Below are 13,990 nucleotides of genomic sequence, written 5' to 3' on the forward strand. Positions count from 1 at the left end.
GGAGACACTAAAGCTCGCAGGAGGGAGGCTCTGAGTGTGGCGCTGCTTCTGGGTCAGGACTCGCTCGCTAAGTACTGGGGACAGACTTCCGATGGTGGCCTGCAGTCAGGATGGCCGAGGCGGGGTGCGCTTGGGACGCGGGGGGCCTGGGGCGCGGCCCTGGCTGCGTGGGGGGCGGGGCCGGGGCTCCGGGGGGAGCGCGGGGCCGGGCCGGGGAGGGCGGGCGGCCGGTGCGCGGCGTGCGGCGGGCTCCCCCACTGGGACTCGAGAGCGGGTTCTTTGCGTACCTTTCTTTGTCATCTTTACTAACAGGTGCGTCTCGTTTATCTACATCTCTATCTCTGTCATGAGCTGCAGCGGACGCGCTACGCTCCAGCTCCCCTGGCTTCAGCCAGGGCGGAGGGGTCGGGAACGACGGAGGCGTTCGGTGCAGCCGGTTCCAGGGCTCGTGAGGATTGCTAAAGTTCTGCACACTGGGGCCATCCTTGTGGCCGAACATTGAGTTGGGTGCTGAAATGGTGAAGTGGAGAACAAAAAGGTTTAAGAGAAATTATATATAATCTGCTGTAATGAAGGTACTTACCAAAAAACTTTTAACAGCATTCAGAGTTAAAATGAATACATATTATTGGGAGCTGGAAAAGGAAAGGAGATTAACAAATTCATTAGAGGAACTCGTCCTACACTGGAGAGGTAAGCTCACAGCTTTTTTTTTTTTTTTTTTTTAAACCAAAGGCAAAGGGGCGGGAGGGGGGAGAGTAAAAAGGAAAAGAACCAAACAGGTACCAGGAGTGCCCAATCACGCATATCTGGTGCATGCAGAAGGCCCCAGCATGCACGGGGGTGTATCTGGATGGCGTGACTTAGATTAATAGCGCTCAGTTCAGAGGAGAATTTGTGGTTGTCCTCTGCCCGCCACGGCCCTGCTAACACGACTGCTCCTCTGTCCACGACCTCAGCAACCACAGCCAGTGTCAGCAGAGACCAGACAGGGGCTAAATGGATCTAAGTGGACGGTGGGGCCCCCACACGAGACGGAACCGCGATGGTTGCTGAGAGCTGCATTATACGTCTCCCGTATCCGGAGAGGGTGACATGTGGACAGCACAAGGGAAGACAAGCTGACGTTCATTGACTAAGGGATGCTCAGGACAGGGGCAGGAGATGCGAGCCTCTTCCTGTGGAGAGACTTTAGTAGTGGAACCACACGGTCCTCCCAGGTCATGCAGCGCAAAGTGCCACCAACTCCTGACTCTCCTGAGTCTGGAGTAGTTTTCCCGCTATTCTTCAGTGCGTTTTCTCACTCCCACTAAAGCAAGATGAAATTTTAATAAGCTGTCTTCCCTGCTAACGGGAGCTGTGGCTGAAGTCTGGGATGCAGTATGCAGCAAACTATGAACTTCAGCAAACTTTCTGGAGGTCAATTGACTGCATTACCTTTCCTGACCCTCCGTAACATTCACTAACAGGGGGCTACCCTGAAAACGTGGGTTCAGACCTAACTCCACTGGTTAGGCCAGCTTTGCGATGATATAACTTTAATTTGTTTCCAAAGAGCACAGTTTCCTTTCATCCAGAAAGGTCTTGAGCCACAGACAGATCAGAGGAGATAAAGAGTTAAACGCCGATTTTAAAAAGTTAGAGGTACTCACTAACTGAAGGATTTCCAAGTCCTCCGAAGGCATTGCCACCGACTGCTGCCAGGCCACTGAACGTAGTTGGCCGATTAAAAGGCTCTGCAAACAAGATTGGGAGGAAGGACATGGTTGCAAGATCTCCTGAGTGAGAAGGTAAGAGCATCCTGGGAGCCCTGCCCCGTCTATACTCAGACCCGACCTGTCCCACTTCTCCTACAGATTACGCAAAGGGTTTTCCCTGCACTTGGGTTTGGGCACTGGGTTAGCGAAGTATCTGTGAGAGCTATTTGCCGGAACTGTGCATTTTGCCCCATTTCTCTCTTCTCGAGCCACACTCTGCTAGATGCCTTCCCGCCTATCTCCCCTCTGCTAGGATGTGCCCTATAGGCTCGAGTGGAACAGAAGTAAGATGGCATCTCAAGTAAATCAATAAAATTCTGAAGGCAAACGAATATTTACTCTGTCGCTGGGGCATACCGTGGCCTGCATCTGCTTGTACGCTTGTGGAACATATCAAATAAATTAAAGCCACAAAAAAGCACCTTTACTAGGAAGAGACGTCTTAATAGGGCTGTGAAATGTGAAGTGATGAAAAAAATCACAGATGTGCCATCTCTTCATAATAACATCTTGCCTTTCTTTATACCTCCAGCGGTGCTCTTATATGGGGCAAGAGTTCACCATCTTCTCCAGTGGGCAGGAACAGCCTACCGTAAATGTGGATTCTCTGAGGTGCCAAGGCATGGCTTTCACTCAGGAACCACCAGTAACTCCACGCAGAACCATGACTGCGCACAGATCTACTCTAAGAATGTGGGAGAAGAGGTGATGAGATCCTGGAGACGGATGGCATGGATTTAAACTTCTCCAAGAACAGCGCCATCTCCTCAAGCAGTAAGTGAGGTGTCTAGCACAACTTGCCAGGAAATGTGGCAGGAACATAGTGAAAAAAGGTTTTCTGAGATACACACACCCTTGCCCGTCACTGATGGGTGACTCACCTAGGTGAGCAGCAGGGTTAAGGAAGTTGCTGTGATGAGGAGGTGGCCCAAAAGGGGTCCCAGTTGGGTGTGCAGCACCTGTTAGGTCAAATATAATGGAATTAGATTTTATAGAAAGCCAGCCCTGGGTTCAATCCTGCAACTAGCTCTGGTCACCCAAGGACCCTGTGAGAGAATATGTTACAGCAAAAACATGATTTAAGTCCACCCAGCCACACTCCAGGGAAAGAGAAATGTGCTTGCTGGGCAGCAGAAATTAATCAGCCTCTCCCGGCTGGGCTGGCTGGCCCTTGTTAAAGACACTGACACACAGAACCTAAAAGGGGAACTTCTGGCTCTGGAATATTTCTTCAGAGACATCCCAGGGGGCAAGACTTTCATAATCTGGGCATGGGAGTGGCTGTCCCAAAGCTGCGTACCTGGGCTGCACTGCTTGGCCATTTACAGAATCTCTTTTCCTGAAAATGTGTTAGCTGTCATGCCCCTGCACTGAAGGATACTGATAAAGCCTGACCCTGTGAACCTCACTGTGAGTTACATCAGGGTGTGGGACATGAAGTCCTCCAACGTCTCTCGACCTTCAGGGCCAGGAATAGCTAGTTTCTGCGTGTCTTTGGACACAGATAATCTCATAACCGACTCTTGTTATACCTTACTTTGCCCGCCAGGGAACGCAGGTCTGACTCAGTGCTCTTCTCCTATGGTTTTCCATTTCTCCTCTAATTTATGTTTTGCTTTGAGCAATATGTATTTCCTTAGGATGTCGCAAGTCCTTTTCTTAAAGGAAGAGAGACACAGAGGGTGCACATGTGGCTTAGGGAAGGATGCTATTTCTAAATTTCTAAAAGCCTAGGGCATCCAACTGGCTTATTAATATGCAGCCAATGCCTGAGGAGGCAAGTTCTCTGGGAGGCAGGCTTGGCTCCAGACAAGACATAAGCCAAGGTCATCTGAAGAAGCAGCCCTAGTTTACTTACTAGTGCTCAACAGCAAGGTGGAAGTGGCTGAGTTTAACAAGGATGTGTCAATTATACCTATCAGTTTAAAGTTCCACTAAATAACCATTTGAGGCAAAATCCAATATTGCTTATACTGGAAAAGATTACCTTCCAGAATGGAAGTATAAACAGGGCCTGAGTGGATTTAGTAATGACTATTCCAACAATCCCTTGCACTTTGACTACACACACACGCGCGATAGTTTTATACGCATATACTTGTTTATAGGAACTATAAACAAGTATAAATTCCTTCAGGAAACACAGATTAAGTGGAGGAGGCTGCTCCTCACAGCACCCTGTGAACCCAGTTTGTGTTCTGGATTTCTGTCCCCTAGCTTGGAAGGGCCTCGCGGGCCTGGGGTGGACACAGGAGATCAGAGCCGCGGCAGCGCAGCATCGGGAGGCAGCCCCTGAGGAGTTACCTGCTCAGCCCTGGATGGTGATTTATCCTCCACCCAGAAAGTGCACAAACGAGACCCCGCGTCCTCAGAGCGAAGACAGCCCCGGACAGTCTTAGGCGTGAACAGAGTTGCTAGCTAAATAAAACTCCGGCTGCATACAGTCGGTGCGGCACAAGCTGATTAATGCGTCAGTGAAGATCGGCCCTCGCTCGGCCCAGGGCCCCAGAGGTGCCTCGTAGCTTCAAGAATTATTGAGGCAAAAGAAGCCAGTTCATCTGCTTGGCTCAGATGGAAGCCAAGGGGAAAGCTCTTTCTCTCCAAAAATTGTTCTTAACGTAGCCCTGATTCAGAGCCTAGGTGCCATGGTAACAAAGCCTTCAAATATGTCCCGGGATGGAACAGAGGAAAACCTGAGACCTTAGCAGGGTGATTCACATGCTGTGGCAACAATGCCCATTAAAATGATGATTTCTTGTAATGTGGGTATTTCTTTCTTCCTGAACAGAAGAGCCTTAGGTCCACCAAACATGAGTCTTGGATAAAAGCCTGGGAAGGCAGCTGGCAGGATGGATGCAAAACTTGTTCGCTAAGGACAAGAAACAGGGAGCCCCCTGAATATTTATGCCCAGAAGGATACATTCCAGTTCACACAGTGGGAATGAAGTGATGGAGCTCGGCGGTGGCATTTACGAGAATCACCCAGGGAAGCCCTGCGCCAGGCCCGTGCTGCTGAAGAGAGCTTTAGAAAGACCGAAGGTAAGGGGCCTTGACACCCGTAGGGTTGCTCTTGTCAGCCTCATACTCCCGACAGCCCCGGCCCTGTCTGCACTGGAGCAGGACTGGGCAGTGATCTGATGCAGCGATGCTCAGAGGCCCGCTTCGGCACGCACAAGAGGCACTTGGGAGCGGGTATTCTCGGAGGTTAATGAATAGATCCCGTGGGGGTTTTACATGTTGTCCCCTACATTTCCTGTATCATTACAAGCAACTGACTGATTCAGCCTCCTCGTCACAGAGCACACCACCGGCAACTGTCTTAATTGTGTTTCTTTACCCTCAAGCACAGCATGACTGAGCGATGCGGTGCGAAACCGCTGAGTGCTGCTGAGGGCAGCCGTGGCCTTACACGATTCCGGGCATTGTTTCCTTCCGATTCGCCCTTGCAAGCTTTCTGATCTTTCTCAATAGCGTTTGACATGCTGTGAGTTATAGTGGTTTAATATAGAAGCAAATAAGGAGCCGGGGCGATATGTGTCCCGAAAGGAGAGACGGCCTTTTTTTCCTTCGTTAACAAAAGAGGCCACATCAATGGAGAAGGTCCGTCTCCCAAGTGTTCCGAGATGCTGCCTTGCAAACTGATGTGAAGTGTAGCTTTTAGGGGCGTGATGGAGCGGCAGCCCAGAGCACAGACAGCTTCTTCAGCTACCTGAGAACTACATTTCTGCGCTCTCCCCTGCCCCCCTGAACTCACCAGCGGCAGAGAACAAAGTTGAAGGCCGTGCCAGGTCGTGGGGGTGGTGGATGGCTCCAAAGAGGCTGGGGCCTGGAGGCCGGCTCAGGAACTCAGGCTTCAGTCCAAAGTCCAGCTTGTGTGGGTCTGACTGCATCTGTTTCTACAGCAGCAAGAGGGGAAGGAGAGGGTGGGAACCCCAAGAGAAACAGCAGGGAAGAAAGATTAGACTGACAGTGTCAACCTTGCGAATGGTGCACTTGGGGTCCAAGCCCCAGTCAGGTTCAAGTCTACATACGCTGTGGGAAAACAGCCACCCACAGAGCATTTAACCCTCAACTGCCCTAAAAGCAGGCCCACCTGAGAGAGGTGGGCAGTGCCTGCTACTCACAGCAGACACGACAAGGGGCAAAACTCGGGCTCAGCCTTTGAGGTTATATGGCTCAGGAACAGGACCATATCCCTATTTACTGAAACCACCACTGTTGCGAAGTAGTTTATGATTCTTTGCAAAGGTTTATTTTAGCAAGTTTTTAAATGGTAGTATTTTAAAGCTCATTTTATTAGGAATTCTGCATGAATAATCTGCTGTGTAAATTAATTGTTTAATGACTCTTCACCGTGGTCTAATAGATCACAGTACATTAGTAGCTGAAGTTATGAAGAAACATTTGCATGCCTACAAGCTAATTTTCCAATGATTGTTGTTACATATTTTTAAAGAAACAAACAGAAACAAAGTGGGGATATTAATTTAACTAATAGGGGCTTTCACTGTGCCTGCTACCCCAATTCCCTGAGGAAGAGGGCAGCTCAGACCAGTAAACCATCGAGAACCTCTCTTCCTTTGCAGGCCTTGCCGTCACTTGCCGTCTCTCTAGCTCCTCTCGTTCATCCATCCACCTCGTCTGTCAGCTCACCTTCCTCCTGATTCCTTACCCTGGCCTCCTTCACAGAGCACGGTTTCCCAGTTGCCCCTCCTTGATTCTCAGCAGCCTTTTCTGCATGGGTGTCACCTCTCCCCACCTCCCCCCTGCTGGGGTCTGAGGCTCCAAGGGTTCCCACGTATCACCTCCTCTCTCACTCTCCAGTCTCCCACTCCTCCACAGCCCTTCACTGGTTTCTCACCCTCACCCTTCCCATCCCTCAGACTCATGGATGCTCTCGGTCTGTCTGGCCCCACTCTGCCTCAAACTCCCACAGGTTCTACTATAAACCCATCACTGCCCTGTGGTACAACATGACAGCAGCGAGGAGACATCCGATCTAGCTCGTGCGAGAATCGAGAGACCAGAGGGGTTTGCCACCCCCTCCTGGCTGAAGGCTGCAATCCCACTCATCCATCCAATCCAGTTAAAATGAAACCACAAGCTGGTGGCAGCACCCACTGGACACAGGTGGCCCGTTCACCATTTTTCCTCCACATGCTGGTCCTGACGACTCGAACTGAGCAACCAGGCACCAGGACAGATGGGTGCCCCCTGAGCCTGCGGCATAAGACCCCTGTAGACAGCGGGCTCTCCCAAGAAATACTTGGTGGGTGACTAACAGAATGAGTAAATGAACATTAGGGAGAAAGGAGCCCATGCAATTTCTGCTCCAGCCTCTAAGGAATTCGCTCAAGCAAGTCACACTATCAGGTAACAGCCAACCCCCAACACAGAGCTTCTAGTCCACTATGAACCTATAAGCATCTTCTGAGTGCCTCCTTTAATTTGGTTGCCAAATTATTTAGTGCTAATGCTGCACGATCCACAGCAGCACAGGTCCATTAACCACAACTTAGGTCCATGGAGCAAAATGGAGCTTGAGGATGACAGAGAGCCTGCTGGAGAGGGAAGACCACAGCTAGCTCACGTGCGAGAGGTCTCCCTGACGGAGCTGGGCTAATGGGAGTTTTAGTCGCTGGGGACGCTTGCATGGAAAGGAAGTGGCTAAAGTGGCACCCACGACATCCTTCTTCACTTTTAACCAAAGGAGTTACAGAGAGGACGTGCTTCCCCTACCGTTCCGCTCACCACATCACCCAGAACAAAAGTGAATTAAACTGAGCATCAGAATCTCGTTAGCTCTTCACAGCACACGCGTTTTCTAACAAAGCGAAACCATACGGTTTCTAATTAAACCTCACGTAACAATAAAGTAAAAGTGAGCAAAACTCACTGATGGGCTACGAGAAAGAGCAGGTATTTGGCACCAAGGCAAGATACCTTCATGACCTCATTTTTGAAGGTGTCTTTTTAAGAGTTGTTTAACCATTAAAAAAAAAATCAGGATGACCAACTCCCTGTTCTTGCTTGTTGACTTTTTACTATTCTCATGATGCCCCCCCAAATGCTGTTAGGGCTGAAGCTTGTTCATGAAAAAAATGGATTAACTGAAGCTTATTGGAATGCCTTGATTGGTTGTTTTCTCCCACTGTTCCAGGTATTGTTAACACAGACTGCCAAACACCCAGACTGTGAAATCGGGGCTTGTTGGTCACTTTGGTCCCTAAGTCAACCAGTGATGCTGCATCTGGGTCATCGGCAGAAGTTCTGGATCTCGTCCCTATTTCATCATAAAGGCCTGGTAAAGCATGGACTGTATTTATCTCTGTGATGACAATATGGACAAAAGAGAAAAATCACCCTTGGACAGGTAACTGGCAAGTGCTGGCTGTGGTCTGACCTCTGGCCCCGGCCATCAGGACGGGTGAGGGTGTGGGTAGGTCACTGCAGACCAAGTACTGCTTCAGGAAGAGTAATTTTTAGTAATATGAACGGCTAATGGAAGGAAGCATCACATGGGGCATAAGGTGTCGTTTTTTTCCAAAGGCATAACTGAAAATGCACCAATTCTTACAGAAAACTTTCCTGTACAGCTCTTCCCAGAGGCTAAGTATTTTCCATAGTCATACTTGGCCACTATAATTAGACTCCCCAAACCTTTATTTTAGAATTGAATCTATATTTAAGCTCTTTGGATCAATAAGATGACAAATTCATTAAAAAAAAAAAAAGGAAATAAAAACCAACAGGATGTTACCAGTTTGCTTCTGTTTTTGCCATCTTGCTGGTGGCTTCCCTAAATGAACAGTAAGATTTCCGAATAGCTTTTCCAAGAGAGACTTGATCCAGCCCGTCTGCGGGTCTTTAGGGTCTGTGTAAATGCTTCCTTAATCCTCACACACCCGCAGAGCCCCCCGCCACCCCCCCCACCCCTGGCCAAGAGCAGAAAGCAAGACTGACCTTGACCTTCTGTTGGTGGTGGTAGATCTGCCAGGCGATGTGGACATGCATCGCGCACCACTTCCCCGGCTTCTGGAACAAGAAGGGCAGCGAGGTCAGGAGGAGGACTTCAGAGACAACCACCATCAACGTCCCCAAAGCTTTTGGGAGATTCTGGCTGCAGAGGCTTTTTTTTTTCTTTTTCATGAAACAAGAGTGCTCTGTACCCTCCAAGTGCCTCCTCTCAGCTGCAATCTGCTGCCCAGGCCAGGGTGGGGAGCCCCAGCGGGCCCCACTCTCCTCGGAAAACCAGACTGGATGAGGCCCTCCTGGTTACCAAGGACGATATGGCATCGCCCGAGCCCCACTCTGTGTCTCTGCCCTCTCTTCTGGCGCCAGCTGGCAGGCCTGCGAGAGCATGAGGCCCTGCTGAACAAACGTGGCCAGGCTATAATGCAGATCGGCTGTTCAGAAGAGCTCATTAGTGTCTGTGAACCAGTCGAAGAACAAGAAAGGGGAAAGACCCTGCATCATCTCCCCCCAGCACTGGTTTTACAAAGAAATCCACCACATTTTTACTGAGGCCCAGTTCCCACAAGTGCTTCGCTCAGAGTCAACTTGCCCAAGCACGTCGGTGGGCACCGTTCAGTTCCGAGTGAAAAGAGAGAACCAGAAGCGAACACCTTCCTCCCTTCTCTCTGGGCTCTGCAGAGAGCAAGTGTCCTCCCCTGTCTCTCAAATTAGCTCCCGTCCTGCTTGCTAAGCTGGGGAGTAACTGGGAGCTCTGCCTCACCACCTGGAGGGCAGGGGCCACCTCTTCCCACTACATTTGTATTCCGGCTACATAATCTGTAATCCACCCGTAAGCTCCGAACATGTGCTCAGGGAACTGCAGGGTCAATGAGGAGAACCACTGGACCAGTTTCTCCACCGGCAAAGGACGGACACTTCCCCTTTCTATACTGAGGAGCTATTTCTGAAATATATTCTTAAGCCCAAGTTTGGGGTCAGTCTTCTTGTAATGAAATTATGGGTCGTTTGAATCCACCTAAGTGATGACACAATCCTTTTTTTCCCTTTGGAGACAAATGAATTATCTGATTATATGCACAGAAAGTTAAAGAGAGCAGGGTGTCTATTATCCCTGCATCTCCCATGCAACACCCATCCCCCTCAACCCCACACCAAGTCAAGGCAGCGTTTCTTCACAGCTCATCTGCTGGCCCCTCTCCAGGCCTCTCAGGAAGGTTAACAACCCAGTGCTTCTTTAGCCTTTTTCTGCACCAGAGAGAAAGGTCGAATGGCCGTGACAAGTCAACGTCACTTGGTGCAGAAAGAGGCAGCCACCAGCCAAGCTACACAGACCCGGAGATGTGCATTCTAGGTGCAAGAGACAGTAGAACTCAGTGAAACCCTGACTTCAGCCTGCAGCTTAAGCCTTTCCCTTAAGTTCCCACTCGTCAAACCTTTTACCAGAATAAGAGACTCTGACGCAGTTGGATTTTCTGTTCGCCTTACCTCGATGGCCTGGCTTCCCCAACACTCCAAGAAAAACAGTTTAGGCCCTTTTCCGTCACACTCTCTGACAAACCCAATCGCCGTCTTTCCAACATTTTATTCCAGCATTTCTATGGCTTGTTTCCTTGTAATGGATTTGTATTTTTAACCCTCAGGGAGTCAAACGGGGGTTGCAAAACAGTTCTAGAAGACGCTTTCTTACCCTTAACATAGGTCTGAAAGGATCTGTCAACTGTGAAGAGAAAATGACAACTTGGTTACATGCCTGTCACTCAAACAATTGCTCTAATTAACAAATTTGTAGTGCTTCATTAGGAGGGGAAATTAAAATGTTAGAATTTTACTTTTAAATGAAGCCCTTTTAGAGAATAATTAACCCATTTTCACACCATCAAAAGTGCCAAGCGTCCCCTCCCCCACTCCACAAGCGCTGGCACACCCACGCCGACAAGCCCCCGGACAAGTTTCATCAACACCCATTTGCCCTCTGGCAACGTGATTTGCTCACGTTACACATCTGAGGAGCTGTACTGTCTGGAGCGGCCCTTCTGGACCTCACCGAGTGGGTCTAACAAGACGGCCTCAGACCACAGACTTGAAAGGCTGGATACGAATGAGTATCTGGGGAGAAGTATCCTTTCCAGTTGTACAACAGAAATAGGCTATCTTTTGGGATTTACAGATACCAACTACTATATATAAAATATATAAGCAACACAGTCCTACTGTATAGCACAGGGAACTACATTCAGTATTTTGTAATAGCCTATAATGAAAAAGAATAGGAAAAGGAGACAATGAATCATCTGGTTATATCTGAATTATCTGTATATGTATGTATAACTGAATCACTATGCTGTACACCAGAAACTAACATGACATTGTTAATCGACTATACTTCTATTCTTTAAAAGGCTACCTTTAACAATTACCCTTAATCTGATGCCTGTACTTTATTTAGGGGTATTAGACATTTTAAAGGCAGTTCACTAAACATCATACAAATCCTTACACAGTCGAATCATTTTAAATTTCTACCTAAGTCTGGTCATCAGTTTCTGACTGTCCTCACCCAGGGAAAAAGACAACTCTGTAAAAGGTAATCATTTTCTTTTCTCACATTTACTACAAAGATAATAATCAATAAGATTATATCTATTGTGTAACTTCACATTCTTTTTGAAGGTTGGTCTATGTTATGAATAAGTAACATAACACAAGTATAATGGATTTTTATTTAGCTCGAGAGCCCAAAAGGAGCCTGACCACAATAAAAGTGGGGGGGCCGGAAGAGCTGTGCGGCACAGTGACTTCCAGGAAGAAAAGGGTTTAGTGCTTTTCCATTCAAGACATTTTACAGCTATTTCTTTTGTGTGAGAGAAACTTTAGGAGACACAGACAGAGAAGAGTGGTCGAGTGGAAACTACCACTCAAGCTCATAGTGTCCGACTCTGGGGGTCAGACCATAAGCCATCCCTCTCCCCTGTCATTCCCCTGGTGTCATGTGGCTGCAGGAGAGATTCTGTTTTCTAAGAGAAACTGGCATTTTCTTCCACAAAGTAGAAGGAACAGCTGAGGCAGCAGCTTGCCCCGCTGAGCTGAGGAAGGTGTGAGCGCTGGGCTGGCTGTCCTGCAGAAACACACCTGGTGTCCCCGGAGACCGAGCCCCACCGTGTACTCACCCTCGGGTCCTTCTGGAGCAGAGTGTGTGGGACTGTCCCAGGTCGGGCAGCAACATCGATAGGGTTGGACGTCTACAAAGTAATTAGACCACAGCTTAGGAAGCATATATAACAGGAGATATGAAAGGGAGATCTTTCATTCTCCGATTACAGAGCCTACGCAGCGCTTGTTTGTTTCATTCTGGAATACAAGATCACACGTTTGTCACGAGGACCTCGCTCCCTATTTTCCCAAGGGACCTTGACCAGAGCCTGCCCTCTCCAGCAATGGCATCCATCTGCCAGGAGGCGACCGAGCCACGTTACAGTGCCATCAAAAGCACGGGATGGGAAAAGAGAGGCAAGATGTACATGCAAATGCTGCCCCGAAATCCATCTTCTTGAGTCCCTGACAGCCCTGTCATTGTTTTTTTTCGCTTCATCACCAAATATTCCAAGCAAGGCTTAAGTGAGCATCATCATAATGTGCTATCTCAGGTGCTTCTCATCAGAACAACTGAAAGTGTTTTACAGACATTAAGCTAACTCTCTAGATTGTAACTGGCAGGCGACAGCAAGGAATTACACTAATTACTCATTAGCGGTGGTAGGAATGGGACAAGAGTACCTAATTTGGGGACCACACAGATCTCCTGTTCAATGATGTCTAAATGGTGCCTGCTTTTTTGTTCCCGTTCCCAATGCTGTTCTTAAATACCATTAATAACAACCTTATCTGTAGGCTTTTGTCCTTTGAATTAACAACAACAAGAAGCCTACAGCAGGCCCACACAGTCACTACTTTCCAGTGGGTAAAGGATTTAGGATATTTTTCACCAGGTATTTTATTTAAGAACCCCTTCCACCAGGAAGTTAACTCGTGTGGAAAAAGAGCCCGAGTTTAGGCACCAAGCTTGCCTGCAAGGAGAAGGGGGAAAAAGAATGGAAGAAAGAAAAGCTATCAGCTGCTGTACAACTAACAATTAAGCTGGAGTTGTTAACAGCCTGATTTGCATACATATGAAGAACCCCACTAATGAACTGCAATCTACATACTCAATCAGTAAGATGGCCTGGAAAGGCCTATTTCAACACCAGGAGAGACACTCGCTTGCCCAGATGTAGTTTTCGGTGTGATTGGATAATTGTGAGTGAGGGAAATAGTCTAATTTATTAAATGACCTACCTAGACTGGTTGGGGACGCACTAGAGATTTGTTTCGACCTAGAGGGGACAGATCGGGGTCTAAGAGGGGAGTGAAGAGTTGATCAGTGGGGAAGGAGTTTAAAAATCATCATCACTGTACCCCAAGATGGGAGGGGTCAAGCACAACCATCGTACAAGCTGTGTGTGTACTGAACCTGGCATAGAAGCTGCAATTCCACGCAGGTCCATGTGGTTTCTAAGGTCCAGCCATCCCACCTCTAATGCTTTTCAGTTTCTTTTCCCTTGTCTAGTTTTAGGGCAGCATGCCTTCGTGAGTGTGGTGTGTGCTCATCCTGGGAGACCCTGGCCCCAAATTCGTGTTTTATCTTTGAAATGAGGTGGAAAAAAAAGAAAACCAAAATCACACACAGCAAAATTTCCTGCTTTACGATCTGAGAATGGTTACTAACATGAGAAATACCTTTTTTTTTCTTTTGGTATGAAGATAAAGCAGGGGCTGTGATAGATTGAAAATCACAAAAAAGGCAGCATGTTCTGAGAATGGCCTCCTCGACGCTGGCCCTGAGAGCTCCCGCCCAAGTGGAGGAGAGTCTCCTGCTGGCTAGGCAGAGGAGAATTCAGCTCTTATAAAGGGGAAAGGTTACTTTATTTCACACTGGGATGCCAGTCTTGACCTTAGCAAGCGTGACCACGGCAGCAGGGCGGGAGGCCAGGGAGGAGGCAGACTATTTGCCAGCAGATGGGGCTGGGGAACAAAATGGGGGAGAATGAGCACAATTCAAAGGATATAATTTTAGTCTGGAAACGTCTCCCTCCCTTCCGGTAGAATCAGTTAAGGCTCAGCTTTTACACACCTCGTGCACGATGCTGATCACATACACCTCAAGGACAACCTGGTGCACAGATATGTGCATTTCATAGAATTCCCGACGAGAGGTTTCCGTC

General features: G+C 48.3%; 1 protein-coding gene and 1 long non-coding RNA gene across 2 annotated transcripts in view; one reads left to right on the plus strand and one right to left on the minus strand.

Annotated features, from left to right (window-relative positions):
- AUTS2 (activator of transcription and developmental regulator AUTS2) overlaps positions 1–13,990 on the minus strand; it is a 1,021,658-nt gene that overhangs the window by 5,090 nt on the left and 1,002,578 nt on the right. The window contains 7 exon segments of the mRNA XM_032459496.1: positions 288–510; positions 1,653–1,736; positions 2,639–2,716; positions 5,512–5,653; positions 8,721–8,792; positions 10,420–10,449; positions 11,900–11,971. Coding sequence (XP_032315387.1) covers positions 288–510; positions 1,653–1,736; positions 2,639–2,716; positions 5,512–5,653; positions 8,721–8,792; positions 10,420–10,449; positions 11,900–11,971 — 701 coding nt within the window.
- Positions 509–10,901, plus strand: LOC116657439. Its single transcript, XR_004312509.1, has 6 exons — positions 509–693; positions 1,556–1,790; positions 2,290–2,531; positions 4,546–4,796; positions 7,918–8,130; positions 8,746–10,901. It is a non-coding gene; the product is annotated as an uncharacterized LOC116657439 (long non-coding RNA).

This window comes from Camelus ferus, chromosome 18, assembly GCF_009834535.1.
Source record: "Camelus ferus isolate YT-003-E chromosome 18, BCGSAC_Cfer_1.0, whole genome shotgun sequence".
NCBI classification, from domain to species: Eukaryota; Metazoa; Chordata; class Mammalia; order Artiodactyla; family Camelidae; genus Camelus; species Camelus ferus.